The sequence below is a fragment of the Oncorhynchus gorbuscha genome, linkage group LG06, assembly GCF_021184085.1.
Source record: "Oncorhynchus gorbuscha isolate QuinsamMale2020 ecotype Even-year linkage group LG06, OgorEven_v1.0, whole genome shotgun sequence".
Classification (NCBI taxonomy): Eukaryota; Metazoa; Chordata; class Actinopteri; order Salmoniformes; family Salmonidae; genus Oncorhynchus; species Oncorhynchus gorbuscha.
Genome location: NC_060178.1, coordinates 90706260 through 90731825, shown reverse-complemented (window position 1 = coordinate 90731825; position 25566 = coordinate 90706260). Strand labels below are relative to the sequence as shown.

At 42.1% G+C, this 25566-nt stretch overlaps 1 protein-coding gene across 1 annotated transcript in view; it reads left to right on the top strand.

Moving 5' to 3' along the window:
• The window catches only part of LOC124037291 (choline O-acetyltransferase-like), a 72176-nt gene that overhangs the window by 6099 nt on the left and 40511 nt on the right, over window positions 1–25566 (top strand). Inside the window, exons 5-6 of the mRNA XM_046351992.1 lie at window positions 13397–13450; window positions 14080–14257. Coding sequence (XP_046207948.1) covers window positions 13397–13450; window positions 14080–14257 — 232 coding nt within the window. The remainder of the gene's footprint in view (window positions 1–13396; window positions 13451–14079; window positions 14258–25566) is intronic.

Sequence of the window (25566 nt, the reverse complement as noted above, 5' to 3'; positions counted from 1 at the left end):
CCAAACCAAATCAGATACTCTGACGAGAGACTATGTACATTGAGATTATTTTGACTGTTTGAACTAGGTACTTACTTATTTAGCTAGTTATTTATTTATTTTTTGCATTTTCTCATCCTGAATCCCTCCACAACTTAGAAGCTGTCCAACTATATAATGGTAAATACAATATACAGAGTACAATATTGTATTATACTGCAATATACAATGGTGCTGGTGCAATTCAATACATGGCTACTATGCTTCCTGTCCTGTACTGTAAACCACATTTGGTGAGAGATTTATAACAATGTTTTCAGCAGGGTTAAACCAAACCAGATTTACAACAATGTTTTCAGCAGGCATAAACCAAACCAGATTTACAACTATGTTTTCAGCAGGCATAAACCAAACCAGATTTACAACTATGTTTTCAGCAGGCATTAACCAAACCAGATTTACAACTATGTTTTCAGCAGGCATAAACCAAACCAGATTTACAACTATGTTTTCAGCAGGCATTAACCAAACCAGATTTACAACTATGTTTTCAGCAGGCTTAAACCAAACCAGATTTACAACTATGTTTTCAGCAGGCATTAACCAAACCATATTTACAACAATGTTTTCAGCAGGCATAAACCAAACCAGATTTACAACTATGTTTTCAGCAGGCATAAACCAAACCAGATTTACAACTATGTTTTCAGCAGGCATTAACCAAACCAGATTTACAACTATGTTTTGAGCAGGCATTAACCAAACCAGATTTACAACAATGTTTTCAGCAGGCATTAACCAAACCAGATTTACAACGTTTTCAGCAGGCATAAACCAAACCAGATTTACAACTATGTTTTCAGCAGGCATAAACCAAACCAGATTTACAACTATGTTTTCAGCAGGCATTAACCAAACCAGATTTACAACTATGTTTTCAGCAGGCTTAAACCAAACCAGATTTACAACTATGTTTTCAGCAGGCATTAACCAAACCAGATTTACAACAATGTTTTCAGCAGGCATTAACCAAACCAGATTTACAACGTTTTCAGCAGGCATAAACCAAACCAGATTTACAACAATGTTTTCAGCAAGCATTAACCAAACCAGATTTACAACTATGTTTTCAGCAGGCATTAACCAAACCAGATTTACAACTATGTTTTCAGCAAGCATTAACCAAACCAGATTTACAACAATGTTTTCAGCAGGCATTAACCAAACCAGATTTATAACAATGTTTTCAGCAGGCATAAACCAAACCAGATTTACAACAATGTTTTCAGCAGGCATAAACCAAACCAGATTTACAACAATGTTTTCAGCAAGCATTAACCAAACCAGATTTACAGCAATGTTTTCAGCAGGCATTAACCAAACCAGATTTACAACAATGTTTTCAGCAAGCATTAACCAAACCAGATTTACAACAATGTTTTCAGCAGGCATTAACCAAACCAGATTTATAACAATGTTTTCAGCAGGCATAAACCAAACCAGATTTACAACAATGTTTTCAGCAGGCATAAACCAAACCAGATTTACAACTATGTTTTCAGCAGGCATTAACCAAACCAGATTTACAACAATGTTTTCAGCAGGCATAAACCAAACCAGATTTACAACTATGTTTTCAGCAGGCATTAACCAAACCAGATTTACAACTATGTTTTCAGCAGGCATAAACCAAACCAGATTTACAACTATGTTTTCAGCAGGCATTATTAACCAAACCAAATTTACAACTATGTTTTCAGCAGGCATTATTAACCAAACCAGATTTACAACAATGTTTTCAGCAGGCATAAACCAAACCAGATTTACAACAATGTTTTCAGCAGGCATTAACCAAACCAGATTTACAACAATGTTTTCAGCAGGCATTAACCAAACCAGATTTACAACAATGTTTTCAGCAGGCATTAACCAAACCAGATTTACAACAATGTTTTCAGCAGGCATTAACCAAACCAGATTTACAACAATGTTTTCAGCAGGCATAAACCAAACCATATTTACAACAATGTTTTCAGCAGGCATAAACCAAACCATATTTACAACAATGTTTTCAGCAGGCATTAACCAAACCAGATTTACAACAATGTTTTCAGCAGGCATTAACCAAACCAGATTTACAACAATGTTTTCAGCAGGCATTAACCAAACCAGATTTACAACTATGTTTTCAGCAGGCATTAACCAAACCAGATTTACAACAATGTTTTCAGCAGGCATTAACCAAACCAGATTTACAACAATGTTTTCAGCAGGCATTAACCAAACCAGATTTACAACAATGTTTTCAGCAGGCATTAACCAAACCAGATTTACAACAATGTTTTCAGCAGGCATTAACCAAACCAGATGTACAACAATGTTTTCAGCAGGCATTAACCAAACCAGATTTATAACAATGTTTTCAGCAGGCATAAACCAAACCAGATTTACAACTATGTTTTCAGCAGGCATTAACCAAACCAGATTTACAACAATGTTTTCAGCAGGCATAAACCAAACCAGATTTACAACTATGTTTTCAGCAGGCATAAACCAAACCAGATTTACAACAATGTTTTCAGCAGGCATTAACCAAACCAGATTTACAACAATATTTTCAGCAGGCATTAACCAAACCAGATTTACAACTATGTTTTCAGCAGGCATAAACCAAACCAAATTTACAACAATGTTTTCAGCAGGCATAAACCAAACCAGATTTACAACAATGTTTTCAGCAGGCATTAACCAAACCAGATTTACAACAATGTTTTCAGCAGGCATTAACCAAACCAGATTTACAACTATGTTTTCAGCAGGCATTAACCAAACCAGATTTACAACAATGTTTTCAGCAGGCATTAACCAAACCAGATTTATAACAATGTTTTCAGCAGGCATAAACCAAACCAGATTTACAACAATGTTTTCAGCAGGCATAAACCAAACCAGATTTACAACTATGTTTTCAGCAGGCATTATTAACCAAACCAGATTTACAACAATGTTTTCAGCAGGCATTAACCAAACCAGATTTATAACAATGTTTTCAGCAGGCATAAACCAAACCAGATTTACAACAATGTTTTCAGCAGGCATAAACCAAACCAGATTTACAACTATGTTTTCAGCAGGCATTATTAACCAAACCAGATTTACAACAATGTTTTCAGCAGGCATTAACCAAACCAGATGTACAACAATGTTTTCAGCAGGCATTAACCAAACCAGATTTATAACAATGTTTTCAGCAGGCATAAACCAAACCAGATTTACAACTATGTTTTCAGCAGGCATTAACCAAACCAGATTTACAACAATGTTTTCAGCAGGCATAAACCAAACCAGATTTACAACTATGTTTTCAGCAGGCATAAACCAAACCAGATTTACAACTATGTTTTCAGCAGGCATAAACCAAACCAGATTTACAACTATGTTTTCAGCAGGCATAAACCAAACCAGATTTACAACAATGTTTTCAGCAGGCATTAACCAAACCAGATTTACAACAATGTTTTCAGCAGGCATTAACCAAACCAGATTTACAACTATGTTTTCAGCAGGCATAAACCAAACCAAATTTACAACAATGTTTTCAGCAGGCATAAACCAAACCAGATTTACAACTATGTTTTCAGCAGGCATTATTAACCAAACCAGATTTACAACAATGTTTTCAGCAGGCATAAACCAAACCAGATTTACAACAATGTTTTCAGCAGGCATAAACCAAACCAGATTTACAACTATGTTTTCAGCAGGCATTAACCAAACCAGATTTACAACTATGTTTTCAGCAGGCATTAAACAAACCAGATTTACAACTATGTTTTCAGCAGGCATAAACCAAACCAGATTTACAACTATGTTTTCAGCAGGCATAAAAAAAAACAGATTTAAAACTATTTTTTCAGCAGGCATAAACCAAACCAGATTTACAACTATGTTTTCAGCAGGCATTAACCAAACCATATTTACAACTATGTTTTCAGCAGGCATAAACCAAACCAGATTTACAACTATGTTTTCAGCAGGCATTATTAACCAAACCAGATTTACAACAATGTTTTCAGCAGGCATAAACCAAACCAGATTTATAACAATGTTTTCAGCAGGCATAAACCAAACCAGATTTACAACAATGTTTTCAGCAGGCATAAACCAAACCAGATTTACAACTATGTTTTCAGCAGGCATTAACCAAACCAGATTTAAAACAATGTTTTCAGCAGGCATTACATTTACATTACATTTAAGTCATTTAGCAGACGCTCTTATACAGAGCAACTTACAAATTGGTGCATTCACCTTATGACATAAACCAAACCAGATTTACAACTATGTTTTCAGCAGGCATTAACCAAACCAGATTTACAACTATGATTTCAGCAGGCATTATTAACCAAACCAGATTTACAACAATGTTTTCAGCAGGCATTAACCAAACCAGATTTACAACAATGTTTTCAGCAGGCATTAACCAAACCAGATTTACAACAATGTTTTCAGCAGGCATTAACCAAACCAGATTTACAACTATGTTTTCAGCAGGCATAAACCAAACCAGATTTACAACAATGTTTTCAGCAGGCATAAACCAAACCAGATTTACAACAATGTTTTCAGCAGGCATAAACCAAACCAGATTTACAACTATGTTTTCAGCAGGCATTAACCAAACCAGATTTAAAACAATGTTTTCAGCAGGCATTACATTTACATTACATTTAAGTCATTTAGCAGACGCTCTTATCCAGAGCGACTTACAAATTGGTGCATTCACCTTATGACATAAACCAAACCAGATTTACAACTATGTTTTCAGCAGGCATTAACCAAACCAGATTTACAACTATGTTTTCAGCAGGCATTATTAACCAAACCAGATTTACAACAATGTTTTCAGCAGGCATTAACCAAACCAGATTTACAACTATGTTTTCAGCAGGCATTAACCAAACCAGATTTACAACTATGTTTTCAGCAGGCATTATTAACCAAACCAGATTTACAACAATGTTTTCAGCAGGCATTAACCAAACCAGATTTACAACAATGTTTTCAGCAGGCATTAACCAAACCAGATTTACAACAATGTTTTCAGCAGGCATAAACCAAACCAGATTTACAACAATGTTTTCAGCAGGCATAAACCAAACCAGATTTACAACTATGTTTTCAGCAGGCATTATTAACCAAACCAGATTTACAACAATGTTTTCAGCAGGCATAAACCAAACCAGATTTACAACAATGTTTTCAGCAGGCATAAACCAAACCAGATTTACAACTATGTTTTCAGCAGGCATTAACCAAACCAGATTTACAACTATGTTTTCAGCAGGCATTAAACAAACCAGATTTACAACTATGTTTTCAGCAGGCATAAACCAAACCAGATTTACAACTATGTTTTCAGCAGGCATTAAAAAAACCAGATTTAAAACTATTTTTTCAGCAGGCATAAACCAAACCAGATTTACAACTATGTTTTCAGCAGGCATTAACCAAACCATATTTACAACTATGTTTTCAGCAGGCATAAACCAAACCAGATTTACAACTATGTTTTCAGCAGGCATTATTAACCAAACCAGATTTACAACAATGTTTTCAGCAGGCATAAACCAAACCAGATTTATAACAATGTTTTCAGCAGGCATAAACCAAACCAGATTTACAACAATGTTTTCAGCAGGCATAAACCAAACCAGATTTACAACTATGTTTTCAGCAGGCATTAACCAAACCAGATTTAAAACAATGTTTTCAGCAGGCATTACATTTACATTACATTTAAGTCATTTAGCAGACGCTCTTATACAGAGCGACTTACAAATTGGTGCATTCACCTTATGACATAAACCAAACCAGATTTACAACTATGTTTTCAGCAGGCATTAACCAAACCAGATTTACAACTATGATTTCAGCAGGCATTATTAACCAAACCAGATTTACAACAATGTTTTCAGCAGGCATTAACCAAACCAGATTTACAACAATGTTTTCAGCAGGCATTAACCAAACCAGATTTACAACAATGTTTTCAGCAGGCATTAACCAAACCAGATTTACAACTATGTTTTCAGCAGGCATAAACCAAACCAGATTTACAACAATGTTTTCAGCAGGCATAAACCAAACCAGATTTACAACAATGTTTTCAGCAGGCATAAACCAAACCAGATTTACAACTATGTTTTCAGCAGGCATTAACCAAACCAGATTTAAAACAATGTTTTCAGCAGGCATTACATTTACATTACATTTAAGTCATTTAGCAGACGCTCTTATCCAGAGCGACTTACAAATTGGTGCATTCACCTTATGACATAAACCAAACCAGATTTACAACTATGTTTTCAGCAGGCATTAACCAAACCAGATTTACAACTATGTTTTCAGCAGGCATTATTAACCAAACCAGATTTACAACAATGTTTTCAGCAGGCATTAACCAAACCAGATTTACAACTATGTTTTCAGCAGGCATTAACCAAACCAGATTTACAACTATGTTTTCAGCAGGCATTATTAACCAAACCAGATTTACAACAATGTTTTCAGCAGGCATGAACCAAACCAGATTTACAACAATGTTTTCAGCAGGCATTAACCAAACCAGATTTACAACAATGTTTTCAGCAGGCATAAACCAAACCAGATTTACAACAATGTTTTCAGCAGGCATAAACCAAACCAGATTTACAACTATGTTTTCAGCAGGCATTATTAACCAAACCAGATTTACAACAATGTTTTCAGCAGTCATTAACCAAACCAGATTTATAACAATGTTTTCAGCAGGCATAAACCAAACCAGATTTACAACAATGTTTTCAGCAGGCATAAACCAAACCAGATTTACAACTATGTTTTCAGCAGGCATTAACCAAACCAGATTTACAACAATGTTTTCAGCAGGCATAAACCAAACCAAATTTACAACTATTTTTTCAGCAGGCATAAACCAAACCAGATTTACAACTATATTTTCAGCAGGCATTATTAACCAAACCAGATTTACAACAATGTCTTCAGCAGGCATAAACCAAACCAGATTTACAACAATGTTTTCAGCAGGCATAAACCAAACCAGATTTACAACTATGTTTTCAGCAGGCATAAACCAAACCAGATTTAAAACAATGTTTTCAGCAGGTATTAACCAAACCAGATGTACAACAATGTTTTCAGCAGGCATTAACCAAACCAGATTTATAACAATGTTTTCAGCAGGCATAAACCAAACCAGATGTACAACAATGTTTTCAGCAGGCATTAACCAAACCAGATTTACAACAATGTTTTCAGCAGGCATAAACCAAACCAGATTTACAACTATGTTTTCAGCAGGCATAAACCAAACCAAATTTACAACTATTTTTTCAGCAGGCATAAACCAAACCAGATTTACAACTATATTTTCAGCAGGCATTATTAACCAAACCAGATTTACAACAATGTCTTCAGCAGGCATAAACCAAACCAGATTTACAACAATGTTTTCAGCAGGCATAAACCAAACCAGATTTACAACAATGTTTTCAGCAGGCATTAACCAAACCAGATTTACAACAATGTTTTCAGCAGGCATTAACCAAACCAGATTTACAACAATGTTTTCAGCAGGCATTAACCAAACCAGATTTACAACAATGTTTTCAGCAGGCATTATTAACCAAACCAGATTTACAACAATGTTTTCAGCAGGCATTAACCAAACCAGATTTACAACAATGTTTTCAGCAGGCATTAACCAAACCAGATTTACAACAATGTTTTCAGCAGGCATTAACCAAACCAGATTTACAACAATGTTTTCAGCAGGCATTATTAACCAAACCATATTTACAACAATGTTTTCAGCAGGTATTAACCAAACCAGATGTACAACAATGTTTTCAGCAGGCATTAACCAAACCAGATTTACAACAATGTTTTCAGCAGGCATAAACCAAACCAGATTTACAACTATGTTTTCAGCAGGCATTATTAACCAAACCAGATTTACAACAATGTTTTCAGCAGGCATAAACCAAACCAGATTTACAACAATGTTTTCAGCAGGCATTAACCAAACCATATTTACAACAATGTTTTCAGCAGGTATTAACCAAACCAGATGTACAACAATGTTTTCAGCAGGCATTAACCAAACCAGATTTACAACAATGTTTTCAGCAGGCATAAACCAAACCAGATTTACAACTATGTTTTCAGCAGGCATTATTAACCAAACCAGATTTACAACAATGTTTTCAGCAGGCATTAACCAAACCAGATTTACAACAATGTTTTCAGCAGGCATAAACCAAACCAGATTTACAACAATGTTTTCAGCAGGCATAAACCAAACCAGATTTACAACTATGTTTTCAGCAGGCATTATTAACCAAACCAGATTTACAACAATGTTTTCAGCAGGCATTAACCAAACCAGATTTACAACAATGTTTTCAGCAGGCATAAACCAAACCAGATTTACAACAATGTTTTCAGCAGGCATAAACCAAACCAGATTTACAACTATGTTTTCAGCAGGCATTATTAACCAAACCAGATTTACAACAATGTTTTCAGCAGTCATTAACCAAACCAGATTTATAACAATGTTTTCAGCAGGCATAAACCAAACCAGATTTACAACAATGTTTTCAGCAGGCATAAACCAAACCAGATTTACAACTATGTTTTCAGCAGGCATTAACCAAACCAGATTTACAACAATGTTTTCAGCAGTCATAAACCAAACCAGATGTACAACAATGTTTTCAGCAGGCATTAACCAAACCAGATTTACAACAATGTTTTCAGCAGTCATTAACCAAACCAGATTTATAACAATGTTTTCAGCAGGCATAAACCAAACCAGATTTACAACAATGTTTTCAGCAGGCATAAACCAAACCAGATTTACAACTATGTTTTCAGCAGGCATAAACCAAACCAAATTTACAACTATTTTTTCAGCAGGCATAAACCAAACCAGATTTACAACTATATTTTCAGCAGGCATTATTAACCAAACCAGATTTACAACAATGTCTTCAGCAGGCATAAACCAAACCAGATTTACAACAATGTTTTCAGCAGGCATAAACCAAACCAGATTTACAACAATGTTTTCAGCAGGCATTAACCAAACCAGATTTACAACAATGTTTTCAGCAGGCATTAACCAAACCAGATTTACAACAATGTTTTCAGCAGGCATTAACCAAACCATATTTACAACAATGTTTTCAGCAGGTATTAACCAAACCAGATGTACAACAATGTTTTCAGCAGGCATTAACCAAACCAGATTTACAACAATGTTTTCAGCAGGCATAAACCAAACCAGATTTACAACTATGTTTTCAGCAGGCATTATTAACCAAACCAGATTTACAACAATGTTTTCAGCAGGCATAAACCAAACCAGATTTACAACAATGTTTTCAGCAGGCATAAACCAAACCAGATTTACAACAATGTTTTCAGCAGGCATTAACCAAACCAGATTTACAACAATGTTTTCAGCAGGCATAAACCAAACCAGATTTACAACTATGTTTTCAGCAGGCATAAACCAAACCAAATTTACAACTATTTTTTCAGCAGGCATAAACCAAACCAGATTTACAACTATATTTTCAGCAGGCATTATTAACCAAACCAGATTTACAACAATGTCTTCAGCAGGCATAAACCAAACCAGATTTACAACAATGTTTTCAGCAGGCATAAACCAAACCAGATTTACAACAATGTTTTCAGCAGGCATTAACCAAACCAGATTTACAACAATGTTTTCAGCAGGCATTAACCAAACCAGATTTACAACAATGTTTTCAGCAGGCATTAACCAAACCATATTTACAACAATGTTTTCAGCAGGTATTAACCAAACCAGATGTACAACAATGTTTTCAGCAGGCATTAACCAAACCAGATTTACAACAATGTTTTCAGCAGGCATAAACCAAACCAGATTTACAACTATGTTTTCAGCAGGCATTAACCAAACCAGATTTACAACAATGTTTTCAGCAGGCATAAACCAAACCAGATTTACAACAATGTTTTCAGCAGGCATAAACCAAACCAGATTTACAACTATGTTTTCAGCAGGCATTATTAACCAAACCAGATTTACAACAATGTTTTCAGCAGTCATTAACCAAACCAGATTTATAACAATGTTTTCAGCAGGCATAAACCAAACCAGATTTACAACAATGTTTTCAGCAGGCATAAACCAAACCAGATTTACAACTATGTTTTCAGCAGGCATTAACCAAACCAGATTTACAACAATGTTTTCAGCAGGCATAAACCAAACCAAATTTACAACTATTTTTTCAGCAGGCATAAACCAAACCAGATTTACAACTATATTTTCAGCAGGCATTATTAACCAAACCAGATTTACAACAATGTCTTCAGCAGGCATAAACCAAACCAGATTTACAACAATGTTTTCAGCAGGCATAAACCAAACCAGATTTACAACTATGTTTTCAGCAGGCATAAACCAAACCAGATTTAAAACAATGTTTTCAGCAGGTATTAACCAAACCAGATGTACAACAATGTTTTCAGCAGGCATTAACCAAACCAGATTTATAACAATGTTTTCAGCAGGCATAAACCAAACCAGATGTACAACAATGTTTTCAGCAGGCATTAACCAAACCAGATTTACAACAATGTTTTCAGCAGGCATAAACCAAACCAGATTTACAACTATGTTTTCAGCAGGCATAAACCAAACCAAATTTACAACTATTTTTTCAGCAGGCATAAACCAAACCAGATTTACAACTATATTTTCAGCAGGCATTATTAACCAAACCAGATTTACAACAATGTTTTCAGCAGGTATTAACCAAACCAGATGTACAACAATGTTTTCAGCAGGCATTAACCAAACCAGATTTACAACAATGTTTTCAGCAGGCATAAACCAAACCAGATTTACAACTATGTTTTCAGCAGGCATTATTAACCAAACCAGATTTACAACAATGTTTTCAGCAGGCATAAACCAAACCAGATTTACAACTATGTTTTCAGCAGGCATAAACCAAACCAGATTTACAACTATGTTTTCAGCAGGCATTATTAACCAAACCAGATTTACAACAATGTTTTCAGCAGGCATAAACCAAACCAGATTTACAACAATGTTTTCAGCAGGCATTAACCAAACCAGATTTACAACAATGTTTTCAGCAGGCATTAACCAAACCAGATTTACAACTATGTTTTCAGCAGGCATAAACCAAACCAGATTTACAACAATGTTTTCAGCAGGCATTAACCAAACCAGATTTACAACAATGTTTTCAGCAGGCATTAACCAAACCAGATTTACAAGCTGCAGTACGTGGAGAGTATCAGTAGCCAGTCTGCATCATCTCTTCTCTACATCTCTGCTGCTTATTAAATGAGCTGTGGTCTGCCAGCCTGACAGACAACACACAAACACACACACACAAACACACAATTACACACACACACACACACACATGCACAAACACAAGCACACACATACACAAGACCATCCAGATACAGACTGTGTACTGTTAGTCAACATTAGCTTTTGTCAGCTCACAGTGAGCTAAGTGAAAACTAGCAGGACCTCCAGAACAGCCTGCTGATAGACCGACAGAGACTCTTATTAGATTAGGAGTGAAAGATCTAAGCAGTCCGCTGAGACTGGTGGCCTGCTTAGCTGGCTGCCCTCCTCCTCCCCATCCTCAGCCTCCATACAGGGGTGTGGTGGTGAATGTGTGGTTGGGGGGTGTAATAAGTATCTGTGTGTGTATGTTTGTGTGTGTGTGGTGTAGCCCACTTTGTATATTGATCTGGGTTTTGAACACATAAACACTGAGACAAATGACAGAAAACACCAGGGCTGACGTGGCGCTGTGTTTTGCTCCTTATCTAGATACACACACACACGCACACACACGCACACACATACACACGTACACACGAAAACACACATGCACGCACGAAAACACACACACACGCACGCATGAAAACACACGCACACACGCACAAAAACACACGCACGCAAACACACACACACACACACACACACACACACACACACACACACACACACACACACGCACGCACGCACGCACGCACGCACGCACGCACGCACGCACACACACACACACACACACACACACACACACACACACACACACACACACACGCACGCACGCACGCACACAAACACGCGTGCACACATACGCGCACACACAGCATAGCCCTATAATCTAGTAGAAATGTAATTATAGCTCTCCAATGAGAAAAGGGGGGAGTGGGTTGTGGTGTGTCTTGCGTGCATTTGAAGCATCGTGAGCAGATGGAGATGTTAAAGTAACAGCCTGGAACTGTTTGTCAATCAGTATACGTGGATATTTAAATTAGGGATATGGATGAATAAAATATCCACATGCAGAACAATGATATAGTTACAATTCAGTAATACATATTTTAATGATTTATTTAACCAGGCAAGTCAGTTAAGATCAAATTCTTATTTACAATCAAGGCCTAGGAACAGTGGGTTAACTGCCTTGTTCAGGGACAGAACAACAGAATTTTACCTTGTCAGTTCAGGGATTCGATTCAGCAACCTTTCGGTTACTGGCCCAATGCTCTAACCACTATACTGTATATATATGGAGAAAAGTGTGAGAAGAAGAAGAGTGTATTGTAGTGTATAGTGTGGAGTATATTGTAGGGTATAGTGTACAGTATAGTGTACAGTATAGTGTAGAGTATATTGTAGAGTATATGGTAGAGTATAGTGTAGAGTATAGTGTAGAGTATATTGTAGTGTATATGGTAGAGTATAGTGTAGAGTATTTTGTAGAGTATTTTGTAGAGTATACGGTAGAGTATAGCGTGAAGTATATGGTAGAGTATATGGCAGAGTATAGTGTAGAGTATAGTGTAGAGTATAGTGCGGAGTATATTGTAGAGTATATGGAAGAGTATATGGTGGAGTACAGTGTAGAGTATTGTGTGGAGTATATGGTAGAGTATAGTATATAGTATATTGTAGAGTATATGACAGAGTCCAGTGTACAGTATATAGTAGAGAATATTGCAGAGTATAGTGTATAGTGCAGAGTATAGTGTAGAGTATATTGTCTAGTATATTGCTGAGTATATCGTAGAGTTTAGTGTAGAGAATAGTGTAGAGTATATTGTAGAGTATATTGTATAGTATAGTGTAGAGTATATTATTGTATGTTGTAAATTGTGTAAGAAGGGTATATTTTAATAATGGATGCCAGTAATTTAATGAATCTACTGTTACATGAACACTTTGTATTGTGCCAGTCCTATTGATGTTGTGTGCTGTGTGCTGAATCAGTCTTTCTACTCTCTATATTCTCAGATTTGCTGCTCACCTCATCACAGGAGTTCTGGAGTACAAGGAACGTATTGACACGTGAGTGCCCTTAAATACAGTTTGTCCACTCTAGTCTATTCTATACCGTAGAAGGTGAGAATGAAGATAATCTATATTCTACAATATAAAGGGGAAAAATAACACTTTTATTTATAAAAACAATATACAGACAATCTAGAACAGGGGTATTCACCTCTTATCTTACAAGGTCCAGAGCCTGCTGGTTTTCTGCTCTACCTGATAACTAATTGCACACACCTGGTGTCCCTTGTCTAAATCAGTCCCTGATTAGAAGAGAACAATTAAAAAATGCAGTGGGACTGGCTTCAAGGTTCAGAGTTGAGTTTGAAGGATCTAGAATGTAAGTGGATAAAACGGTCCTGTAGAGCAGCTGAGGTTGTCTGAAGTCCCATGCCTCTGTGTCTCTGTGTGTTTCCTGGGCCTGCCGCCTGACAGGTGGGCGTTGCCTGTCTACTATTTATCATAAACATAAATAACACATAGAAACAGAGTACACAGACCTCATCTAGAAAATAAAACAAACAAATATTTATTTATACAGAAACAGAGTACACATACCATGTAGAATATAAATGTCCTCTCCAGAGCAGCTGAGGGTTGTCTGAGTCTCTGTGTCTGTGTGTCTCCTGGGCCTTGGGGTCTGACAGGCGGGTGTTGCCTGTGGACTTTGCTCGGGGCCAGCTGGCAGGGACCCCTCTGTGTATGAAGCAGTATTACCGTCTCTTCAACACATACCGTCTGCCCGGCCACAAGAGGGACACCCTCGTCATCCACAAGCCTGGGTCGACTGAGCAGGAGCACATCATCGTGGCATGCAAGAACCAGGTCAGAGAGAGACTAAGGACTCGATTCAATCCATAGCGGTGTGATTGAAATGTAAAGATAATTTCCCATTGAGCCGACATATGCAGTGTTTACCGTGAATGCAGTCTCAGCGAACGCGGGAACAATGCCTTAAAATTTATATTATGCTGTAACGCAGGTCTTTAGCGCTACGGATTGAATTGAGCCTTAAGATTGCGTATCAAATGGCACCCTTTTCCTATCCTTATGGGCCCTGGTCAAAAGTAGTGCATTATGACCTCCCGGGTGGAGCAGTGGTCTCGGGCACTGCATTGCAGTGCTTCCTGTGCCACCAGAGACTATGGGTTCGCGCCCATGCTCTGTTGCAGCCGGCCAAGACCGGGAGGTCTGTGGGGCAATGCACAATTGGCCTAATTTCGTTGGTCATCCTCCCGTTAGGGAGGGTTTGGCCGGTAGGGATATCCTTGTCTCATCTGCACCAGCGACTCCTGTGGCAGGCCGGGTGCAGTGAGCGCTAACCTCCGAAGTAGTGAGTGTTTCCTCAACACATTGTTACGGAGGATGCATGGCTTTCGACCTTCGTCTTTCCCGAGCCCTTACGGGAGTTGTAGCGATGAGACAAGATAGTAACTACTAACAATTGGATACCATAAAATTGGGGAGAAAAGGGGGTAAAATAAATACATTTAAAAAAAGTAGTGCATTATATCAAATCTAATTGTAAAATTTTCTTCGTAAACAACAGGTATGGACTAACAGTGAAATGTGGGCCCTTCCCAATAATGCAGATAGAAAGAAAATATTCAGTCAGAACAGAGAATATTGTTTCTCATGATCTGAGAGTCTTTAGGTGTCTTTTGGAAAACTCCATGCGGCTGTCATGTGCCTCTTACTGAGGAGTGAGTGGCTTCCGTCTGCCCACTCTACCATAAAGTCATGATTGGTGGAATTCTGCAGAGATGGTTGTCTTTCTGGAATGTTCTCCCATCTCCACAGAGGAACTCGAGAGCTCTGTAGGAGTGACCATCGGGTCCTTGGTCACCTCCCTGGCCAAGGCCCTTCTCCCCTGATTGCTCAGTTTGGCCGGGTGGCCAGCTCTAGGAAGAGTCATTGGTGGTTCCAAATTTCTTCCATTTAAGAATGTTGGAGGCCACCATTGATTTGATTTGATTTTGATTTGATTTGATCTCAAGGATTATCAATGGCAACAGGATGCACCTTAGCTCAATTTTAAGTCTCATAGCAAAGGGTCTGAATACTTATGTAAATAAGGTAAATAAGGTATTTTATATTTGCAGAAGTTGCAGAAGGGTCAGAATACTTTCCGAAGGCAATGTATATCATTTATGTCATGGTTCAAAGTTCATAAAGGTAAAACGTCAGAAACATCAACATGAACAATAAACAATGCAAAGACCGTTAAAGTAACCATGACTATTAGGGTGGGAAGCCAAGAATTATCTTTTACAATGAATCTCACTCCCGCCACATGAAAAGGCTAAAAGGGAGGTCGAGGAAAAGAGAGTCTTTCCGGACCTAGTGATGGTTCCAGGAACTATCAATCAGTGGTACATATTAAGAAACCATCCCTGTGGAGAAATGGAATATTAAATTAAATTACTGATTGAATCTGCCATTTTGCCAGAGAGCCACCTTGAGTCACAAGGACAATTGATCAGGTTGCGTCCCAAATTCCCCCCCTACTCCCTATGTAGTGCAATACTTTTGACCAGGACACATAGGACTTTAATTAGCCAGCTGCCATATGGACCGATGTACAGCAGGACTTTAGTTAGCCTGCTACCGAATGGACCGATGTACAGCAGGACTTTAGTTAGCCTGCTACCGTATGGACCGATGTACAGTAGAACTTTAGTTAGCCGTCTACCGTATGGACCTATGCACAGCAGAACTTTAGTTAGCCTGCTACCGTAAAAACCGATTCACAGCAGAACTTTAGTTAGCCTGCTACCGTATGGACCGATGTACAGCAGGACTTTAGTTAGCCGTCTACCGTATGGACCGATGTACAGCAGGACTTTAGTTAGCCGTCTACCGTATGGACCGATGTACAGTAGAACTTTAGTTAGCCGTCTACCGTATGGACCGATGCACAGCAGAACTTTAGTTAGCCTGCTACCGTATAGACCGATGCACAGCAGAACTTTAGTTAGCCTGCTACCGTATGGACCGATGTACAGCAGGACTTTAGTTAGCCATCTACCGTATGGACCGATGTACAGCAGAACTTTAGTTAGCCAGCTACCGTATGGACCGATGTAGAGTAGAACTTTAGTTAGCCGTCTACCGTATGGACCGATGCACAGTAGAACTTTAGTTAGCCTGCTACCGTATGGACCGTTGCACAGTAGGACTTTAGTTAACCGTCTACCGTATGGACCGATGTACAGTAGAACTTTAGTTAGCCGTCTACCGTATGGACCGATGCACAGCAGAACTTTAGTTAGCCTGCTACCGTATGGACCGATGCACAGCAGAACTTTAGTTAGCCTGCTACCGTATGGACCGATGCACAGCAGAACTTTAGTTAGCCTGCTACCGTATGGACCGATGTACAGCAGGACTTTAGTTAGCCTGCTACCGTATGGACCGATGTACAGCAGAACTTTAGTTAGCCTGCTACCGTATGGACCGATGCACAGCAGAACTTTAGTTAGCTGTCTACCGTATGGACCGATGTACAGCACGACTTTAGTTGGCCAGCTACCGTATGGACCGATGTACAGTAGAACTTTAGTTAGCCGTCTACCATATGGACCGATGTACAGCAGGACTTTAGTTAGCCGTCTACCGTATGGACCGATGTACAGCAGGACTTTAGTTAGCCGTCTACCGTATGGACCGATGTACAGCAGAACTTTAGTTAGCCGTCTACCGTATGGACCGATGTACAGCAGAACTTTAGTTAGCCAGCTACCGTATGGACCGATGTACAGTAGAACTTTAGTTAGCCATCTACCGTATGGACCGATGTACAGCAGGACTTTAGTTAGCCGTCTACCGTATGGACCGATGTACAGCAGAACTTTAGTTAGCCGTCTACCGTATGGACCGATGTACAGCAGAACTTTAGTTAGCCAGCTACCGTATGGACCGATATACAGTAGAACTTTAGTTAGCCGTCTACCGTATGGACCGATGCACAGCAGAACTTTAGTTAGCCTGCTACCGTATAGACCGATGCACAGCAGAACTTTAGTTAGCCTGCTACCGTATGGACCGATGTACAGCAGGACTTTAGTTAGCCGTCTACCGTATGGACCGATGTACAGCAGAACTTTAGTTAGCTGTCTACCGTATGGACCGATGCACAGCAGAACTTTAGTTAGCCAGCTACCGTATGGACCGATGTACAGTAGAACTTTAGTTAGCCGTCTACCGTATGGACCGATGCACAGTAGAACTTTAGTTAGCCGTCTACCGTATGGACCGATGTACAGCAGAACTTTAGTTAGCCGTCTACCGTATGGACCGATGTACAGCAGAACTTTAGTTAGCCAGCTACCGTATGGACCGATGTAGAGTAGAACTTTAGTTAGCCGTCTACCGTATGGACCGATGCACAGTAGAACTTTAGTTAGCCTGCTACCGTATGGACCGTTGCACAGTAGGACTTTAGTTAACCGTCTACCGTATGGACCGATGTACAGCAGAACTTTAGTTAGCCAGCTACCGTATGGACCAATGTACAGTAGAACTTTAGTTAGCCGTCTACCGTATGGACCGATGCACAGCAGAACTTTAGTTAGCCTGCTACCGTATGGACCGATGCACAGCAGAACTTTAGTTAGCCTGCTACCGTATGGACCGATGCACAGCAGAACTTTAGTTAGCCTGCTACCGTATGGACCGATGTACAGCAGGACTTTAGTTAGCCTGCTACCGTATGGACCGATGTACAGCAGAACTTTAGTTAGCCTGCTACCGTATGGACCGATGCACAGCAGAACTTTAGTTAGCTGTCTACCGTATGGACCGATGTACAGCACGACTTTAGTTGGCCAGCTACCGTATGGACCGATGTACAGTAGAACTTTAGTTAGCCGTCTACCATATGGACCGATGTACAGCAGGGCTTTAGTTAGCCTGCTACCGTATGGACCGTTGTACAGCAGGACTTTAGTTTGCCGTCTACCGTATGGGCAGATGTACAGCAGGACTTTAGTTAGCCTGCTACCGTATGGACCGATGCACAGCAGAACTTTAGTTAGCCTGCTACCGTATGGACCGATGCACAGCAGAACTTTAGTGAGCTGTCTACCGTATGGACCGAAGTACAGCAAGACTTTAGTTAGCCTGCCACCGTATGGACCGTTGTACAGCAGGACTTTAGTTTGCCAGCTACCGTATGGACAGATGTACAGCAGGACTTTAGTTAGCCTGCTACCGTATGGACCGATGTACAGCAGAACTTTAGTTAGCCTGCTACCATATGGACCGATGTACAGCAGGACTTTAGTTAGCCTGCTACCGTATGGACCGATGCACAGCAGAACAGTACAACGGTTTGATTTGTTTGATCGTAGCTAGCTACTTAGCTAGCTACATAGCCGTCTTTGTATCAAAGATAATTGTGTAGTCCAGAGCGATTTTCTAGGTTCGCTAGCCAGCTATTGTCGTTCTTTTAACGCAACGTAACGTAAACAACACTGCTAGCTAGCCTGCTAGCCCCCGAATAGCAACACTGCAGAAACTATTACACTCAACGGAACGACTTGATTAGTGTAGTGTCAACAACGCACCCACTGCCAGCTGGCCTACTTCAGCAGTACTGTATCATTTTAATCATTTTAGTCAATAAGATTATTGCTACGTAGCTTAACTTTCTGAACATTCGAGACGTGTAGTCCACTTGTCATTCCAATCTCCTTTGCATTAGCGTAGCCTCTTCTGTAGCCTGTCAACTATGTGTCTGTTTATCCCTGTTCTCTCCTCTCTGCACAGACCATACAAACGCTCCTCACCGCGTGGCCGCGGCCACCCTACTCTGGTGGTCCCAGCGCGCACGACCCACGTGGAGTTCCAGGTCTCCGGTAGCCTCTGGAACTGCCAATCTGCGGTCAACAAGGCAGAGTTCATCTCAGCCTATGCCTCCCTCCAGTCCCTCGACTTCTTGGCACTGACGGAAACATGGATCACCACAGACAACACTGCTACTCCTACTGCTCTCTCTTCGTCCGCCCACGTGTTCTCGCACACCCCGAGAGCGTCTGGTCAGCGGGGTGGTGGCACCGGGATCCTCATCTCTCCCAAGTGGTCATTCTCTCTTTCTCCCCTTACCCATCTGTCTATCGCCTCCTTTGAATTCCATGCTGTCACAGTTACTAGCCCTTTCAAGCTTAACATCCTTATCATTTATCGCCCTCCAGGTTCCTCGGAGAGTTCATCAATGAGCTTGATGCCTTGATAAGCTCCTTTCCTGAGGACGGCTCACCTCTCACAGTTCTGGGCGACTTTAACCTCCCCACGTCTACCTTTGACTCTTTCCTCTCTGCCTCCTTCTTTCCACTCCTCTCCTCTTTTGACCTCACCCTCTCACCTTCCCCCCTACTCACAAGGCAGGCAATACGCTCGACCTCATCTTTACTAGATGCTGTTCTTCCACTAACCTCATTGCAACTCCCCTCCAAGTCTCCGACCACTGCCTTGTATCCTTTTCCCTCTCGCTCTCATCCAACACCTCCCACACTGCCCCTACTCGGATGGTATCGCGCCGTCCCAACCTTCGCTCTCTCTCCCCCGCTACTCTCTCCTCTTCCATCCTATCATCTCTTCCCTCCGCTCAAACCTTCTCCCACCTATCTCCTGATTCTGCCTCCTCAACCCTCCTCTCCTCCCTCTCTGCATCCCTTGACTCTCTATGTCCCCTATCCTCCAGGCCGGCTCGGTCCTCCCCTCCCGCTCCGTGGCTCGATGACTCATTGCGAGCTCACAGAACAGGGCTCCGGGCAGCCGAGCGGAAATGGAGGAAAACTCGCCTCCCTGCGGACCTGGCATCCTTTCACTCCCTCCTCTCTACATTTTCCTCCTCTGTCTCTGCTGCTAAAGCCACTTTCTACCACGCTAAATTCCAAGCATCTGCCTCTAACCCTAGGAAGCTCTTTGCCACCTTCTCCTCCCTCCTGAATCCTCCGCCCCCTCCCCCCTCCTCCCTCTCTGCAGATGACTTCGTCAACCATTTTGAAAAGAAGGTCGACGACATCCGATCCTCGTTTGCTAAGTCAAACGACACCGCTGGTTCTGCTCACACTGCCCTACCCTGTGCTCTGACCTCTTTCTCCCCTCTCTCTCCAGATGAAATCTCGCGTCTTGTGACGGCCGGCCGCCCAACAACCTGCCCGCTTGACCCTATCCCCTCCTCTCTTCTCCAGACCATTTCCGGAGACCTTCTCCCTTACCTCACCTCGCTCATCAACTCATCCCTGACCGCTGGCTACGTCCCTTCCGTCTTCAAGAGAGCGAGAGTTGCACCCCTTCTGAAAAAACCTACACTCGATCCCTCCGATGTCAACAATTACAGACCAGTATCCCTTCTTTCTTTTCTCTCCAAAACTCTTGAACGTGCCGTCCTTGGCCAGCTCTCCCGCTATCTCTCTCTGAATGACCTTCTTGATCCAAATCAGTCAGGTTTCAAGACTAGTCATTCAACTGAGACTGCTCTCCTCTGTATCACGGAGGCGCTCCGCACTGCTAAAGCTAACTCTCTCTCCTCTGCTCTCATCCTTCTAGATCTATCGGCTGCCTTCGATACTGTGAACCATCAGATCCTCCTCTCCACCCTCTCCGAGTTGGGCATCTCCGGCGCGGCCCACGCTTGGATTGCGTCCTACCTGACAGGTCGCTCCTACCAGGTGGCGTGGCGAGAATCTGTCTCCTCACCACGCGCTCTCACCACTGGTGTCCCCCAGGGCTCTGTTCTTGGCCCTCTCCTATTCTCGCTATACACCAAGTCACTTGGCTCTGTCATAACCTCACATGGTCTCTCTTATCATTGCTATGCAGACGACACACAATTAATCTTCTCCTTTCCCCCTTCTGACGACCAGGTGGCGAATCGCATCTCTGCATGTCTGGCAGACATATCAGTGTGGATGACGGATCACCACCTCAAGCTGAACCTCGGCAAGACGGAGCTGCTCTTCCTCCCGGGGAAGGACTGCCCGTTCCATGATCTCGCCATCACGGTTGACAACTCCATTGTGTCCTCCTCCCAGAGCGCCAAGAACCTTGGCGTGATCCTGGACAACACCCTGTCGTTCTCAACCAACATCAAGGCGGTGGCCCGTTCCTGTAGGTTCATGCTCTACAACATCCGCAGAGTACGACCCTGCCTCACACAGGAAGCGGCGCAGGTCCTAATCCAGGCACTTGTCATCTCCCGTCTGGATTACTGCAACTCGCTGTTGGCTGGGCTCCCTGCCTGTGCCATTAAACCCCTTCAACTCATCCAGAACGCCGCAGCCCGTCTGGTGTTCAACCTTCCCAAGTTCTCTCACGTCACCCCGCTCCTCCGTTCTCTCCACTGGCTTCCAGTTGAAGCTCGCATCCGCTACAAGACCATGGTGCTTGCCTACGGAGCTGTGAGGGGAACGGCACCTCAGTACCTCCAGGCTCTGATCAGGCCCTACACCCAAACAAGGGCACTGCGTTCATCCACCTCTGGCCTGCTCGCCTCCCTACCACTGAGGAAGTACAGCTCCCGCTCAGCCCAGTCAAAACTGTTCGCTGCCCTGGCCCCCCAATGGTGGAACAAACTCCCTCACGACGCCAGGACAGCGGAGTCAATCACCACCTTCCGGAGACACCTGAAACCCCACCTCTTTAAGGAATACCTAGGATAGGATAAGTAATCCCTCTCACCCCCCCCTAAGTTTTAGATGCACTATTGTTAAGTGACTGTCCCACTGGATGTCATAAGGTGAATGCACCAATTTGTAAGTCGCTCTGGATAAGAGCGTCTGCTAAATGACTTAAATGTAAATGTAAATGTAACTTTAGTTAGCCTGCTACCGAATGGACCGATGTACAGCAGGACTTTAGTTGGCCAGCTACCGTATGGACCGATGTACAGTAGAACTTTAGTTAGCCGTCTACCATATGGACCGATGTACAGCAGGGCTTTAGTTAGCCGTCTACCGTATGGACCGTTGTACAGCAGGACTTTAGTTAGCCGTCTACCGTATGGGCAGATGTACAACAGACCTTTAGTTAGCCTGCTACCGTATGGACTGATGCACAGCAGAACTTTAGTTAGCCTGCTACCGTATGGACCGATGCACAGCAGAACTTTAGTTAGCTGTCTACCATATGGACCGAAGTACAGCAAGACTTTAGTTAGCCTGCCACCGTATGGACCGTTGTACAGCAGGACTTTAGTTTGCCAGCTACCGTATGGACAGATGTACAGCAGGACTTTAGTTAGCCTGCTACCGTTTGGACCGATGTACAGCAGAACTTTAGTTAGCCTGCTACCATATGGACCGATGTACAGCAGGACTTTAGTTAGCCAGCTACCGTATGGACCGATGTACAGCAGAACTTTAGTTAGCCGTCTACCGTATGGACCGATGTACAGCAGAACTTTAGTTAGCCAGCTACCGTATGGACCGATGTAGAGTAGAACTTTAGTTAGCCGTCTACCGTATGGACCGATGCACAGTAGAACTTTAGTTAGCCTGCTACCGTATGGACCGTTGCACAGTAGGACTGTAGTTAACCGTCTACCGTATGGACCGATGTACAGCAGAACTTTAGTTAGCCAGCTACCGTATGGACCAATGTACAGTAGAACTTTAGTTAGCCGTCTACCGTATGGACCGATGCACAGCAGAACTTTAGTTAGCCTGCTACCGTATGGACCGATGCACAGCAGAACTTTAGTTAGCCTGCTACCGTATGGACCGATGTACAGCAGAACTTTAGTTATCCGTCTACCGTATGGACCGATGTACAGCAGAACTTTAGTTAGCTGTCTACCGTATGGACCGATGCACAGCAGAACTTTAGTTAGCCAGCTACCGTATGGACCGATGTACAGTAGAACTTTAGTTAGCCGTCTACCGTATGGACCGATGCACAGTAGAACTTTAGTTAGCCTGCTACCGTATGGACCAATGTACAGTAGAACTTTAGTTAGCCGTCTACCGTATGGACCGATGCACAGCAGAACTTTAGTTAGCCTGCTACCGTATGGACCGATGCACAGCAGAACTTTAGTTAGCCTGCTACCGTATGGACCGATGCACAGCAGAACTTTAGTTAGCCGTCTACCGTATGGACCGATGTACAGCAGAACTTTAGTTAGCCAGCTACCGTATGGACCGATGTAGAGTAGAACTTTAGTTAGCCGTCTACCGTATGGACCGATGCACAGTAGAACTTTAGTTAGCCTGCTACCGTATGGACCGTTGCACAGTAGGACTTTAGTTAACCGTCTACCGTATGGACCGATGTACAGCAGAACTTTAGTTAGCCAGCTACCGTATGGACCAATGTACAGTAGAACTTTAGTTAGCCGTCTACCGTATGGACCGATGCACAGCAGAACTTTAGTTAGCCTGCTACCGTATGGACCGATGCACAGCAGAACTTTAGTTAGCCTGCTACCGTATGGACCGATGTACAGCAGAACATTAGTTAGCCGTCTACCGTATGGACCGATGTACAGCAGAACTTTAGTTAGCTGTCTACCGTATGGACCGATGCACAGCAGAACTTTAGTTAGCCAGCTACCGTATGGACCGATGTACAGTAGAACTTTAGTTAGCCTGCTACCGTATGGACCGATGCACAGCAGAACTTTAGTTAGCCTGCTACCGTATGGACCGATGTACAGCAGGACTTTAGTTAGCCTGCTACCGTATGGACCGATGTACAGCAGAACTTTAGTTAGCCTGCTACCGTATGGACCGATGCACAGCAGAACTTTAGTTAGCTGTCTACCGTATGGACCGATGTACAGCACGACTTTAGTTGGCCAGCTACCGTATGGACCGATGTACAGTAGAACTTTAGTTAGCCGTCTACCATATGGACCGATGTACAGCAGGACTTTAGTTAGCCGTCTACCGTATGGACCGATGTACAGCAGGACTTTAGTTAGCCGTCTACCGTATGGACCGATGTACAGCAGAACTTTAGTTAGCCGTCTACCGTATGGACCGATGTACAGCAGAACTTTAGTTAGCCAGCTACCGTATGGACCGATGTACAGTAGAACTTTAGTTAGCCATCTACCGTATGGACCGATGTACAGCAGGACTTTAGTTAGCCGTCTACCGTATGGACCGATGTACAGCAGAACTTTAGTTAGCCGTCTACCGTATGGACCGATGTACAGCAGAACTTTAGTTAGCCAGCTACCGTATGGACCGATATACAGTAGAACTTTAGTTAGCCGTCTACCGTATGGACCGATGCACAGCAGAACTTTAGTTAGCCTGCTACCGTATAGACCGATGCACAGCAGAACTTTAGTTAGCCTGCTACCGTATGGACCGATGTACAGCAGGACTTTAGTTAGCCGTCTACCGTATGGACCGATGTACAGCAGAACTTTAGTTAGCTGTCTACCGTATGGACCGATGCACAGCAGAACTTTAGTTAGCCAGCTACCGTATGGACCGATGTACAGTAGAACTTTAGTTAGCCGTCTACCGTATGGACCGATGCACAGTAGAACTTTAGTTAGCCGTCTACCGTATGGACCGATGTACAGCAGAACTTTAGTTAGCCGTCTACCGTATGGACCGATGTACAGCAGAACTTTAGTTAGCCAGCTACCGTATGGACCGATGTAGAGTAGAACTTTAGTTAGCCGTCTACCGTATGGACCGATGCACAGTAGAACTTTAGTTAGCCTGCTACCGTATGGACCGTTGCACAGTAGGACTTTAGTTAACCGTCTACCGTATGGACCGATGTACAGCAGAACTTTAGTTAGCCAGCTACCGTATGGACCAATGTACAGTAGAACTTTAGTTAGCCGTCTACCGTATGGACCGATGCACAGCAGAACTTTAGTTAGCCTGCTACCGTATGGACCGATGCACAGCAGAACTTTAGTTAGCCTGCTACCGTATGGACCGATGCACAGCAGAACTTTAGTTAGCCTGCTACCGTATGGACCGATGTACAGCAGGACTTTAGTTAGCCTGCTACCGTATGGACCGATGTACAGCAGAACTTTAGTTAGCCTGCTACCGTATGGACCGATGCACAGCAGAACTTTAGTTAGCTGTCTACCGTATGGACCGATGTACAGCACGACTTTAGTTGGCCAGCTACCGTATGGACCGATGTACAGTAGA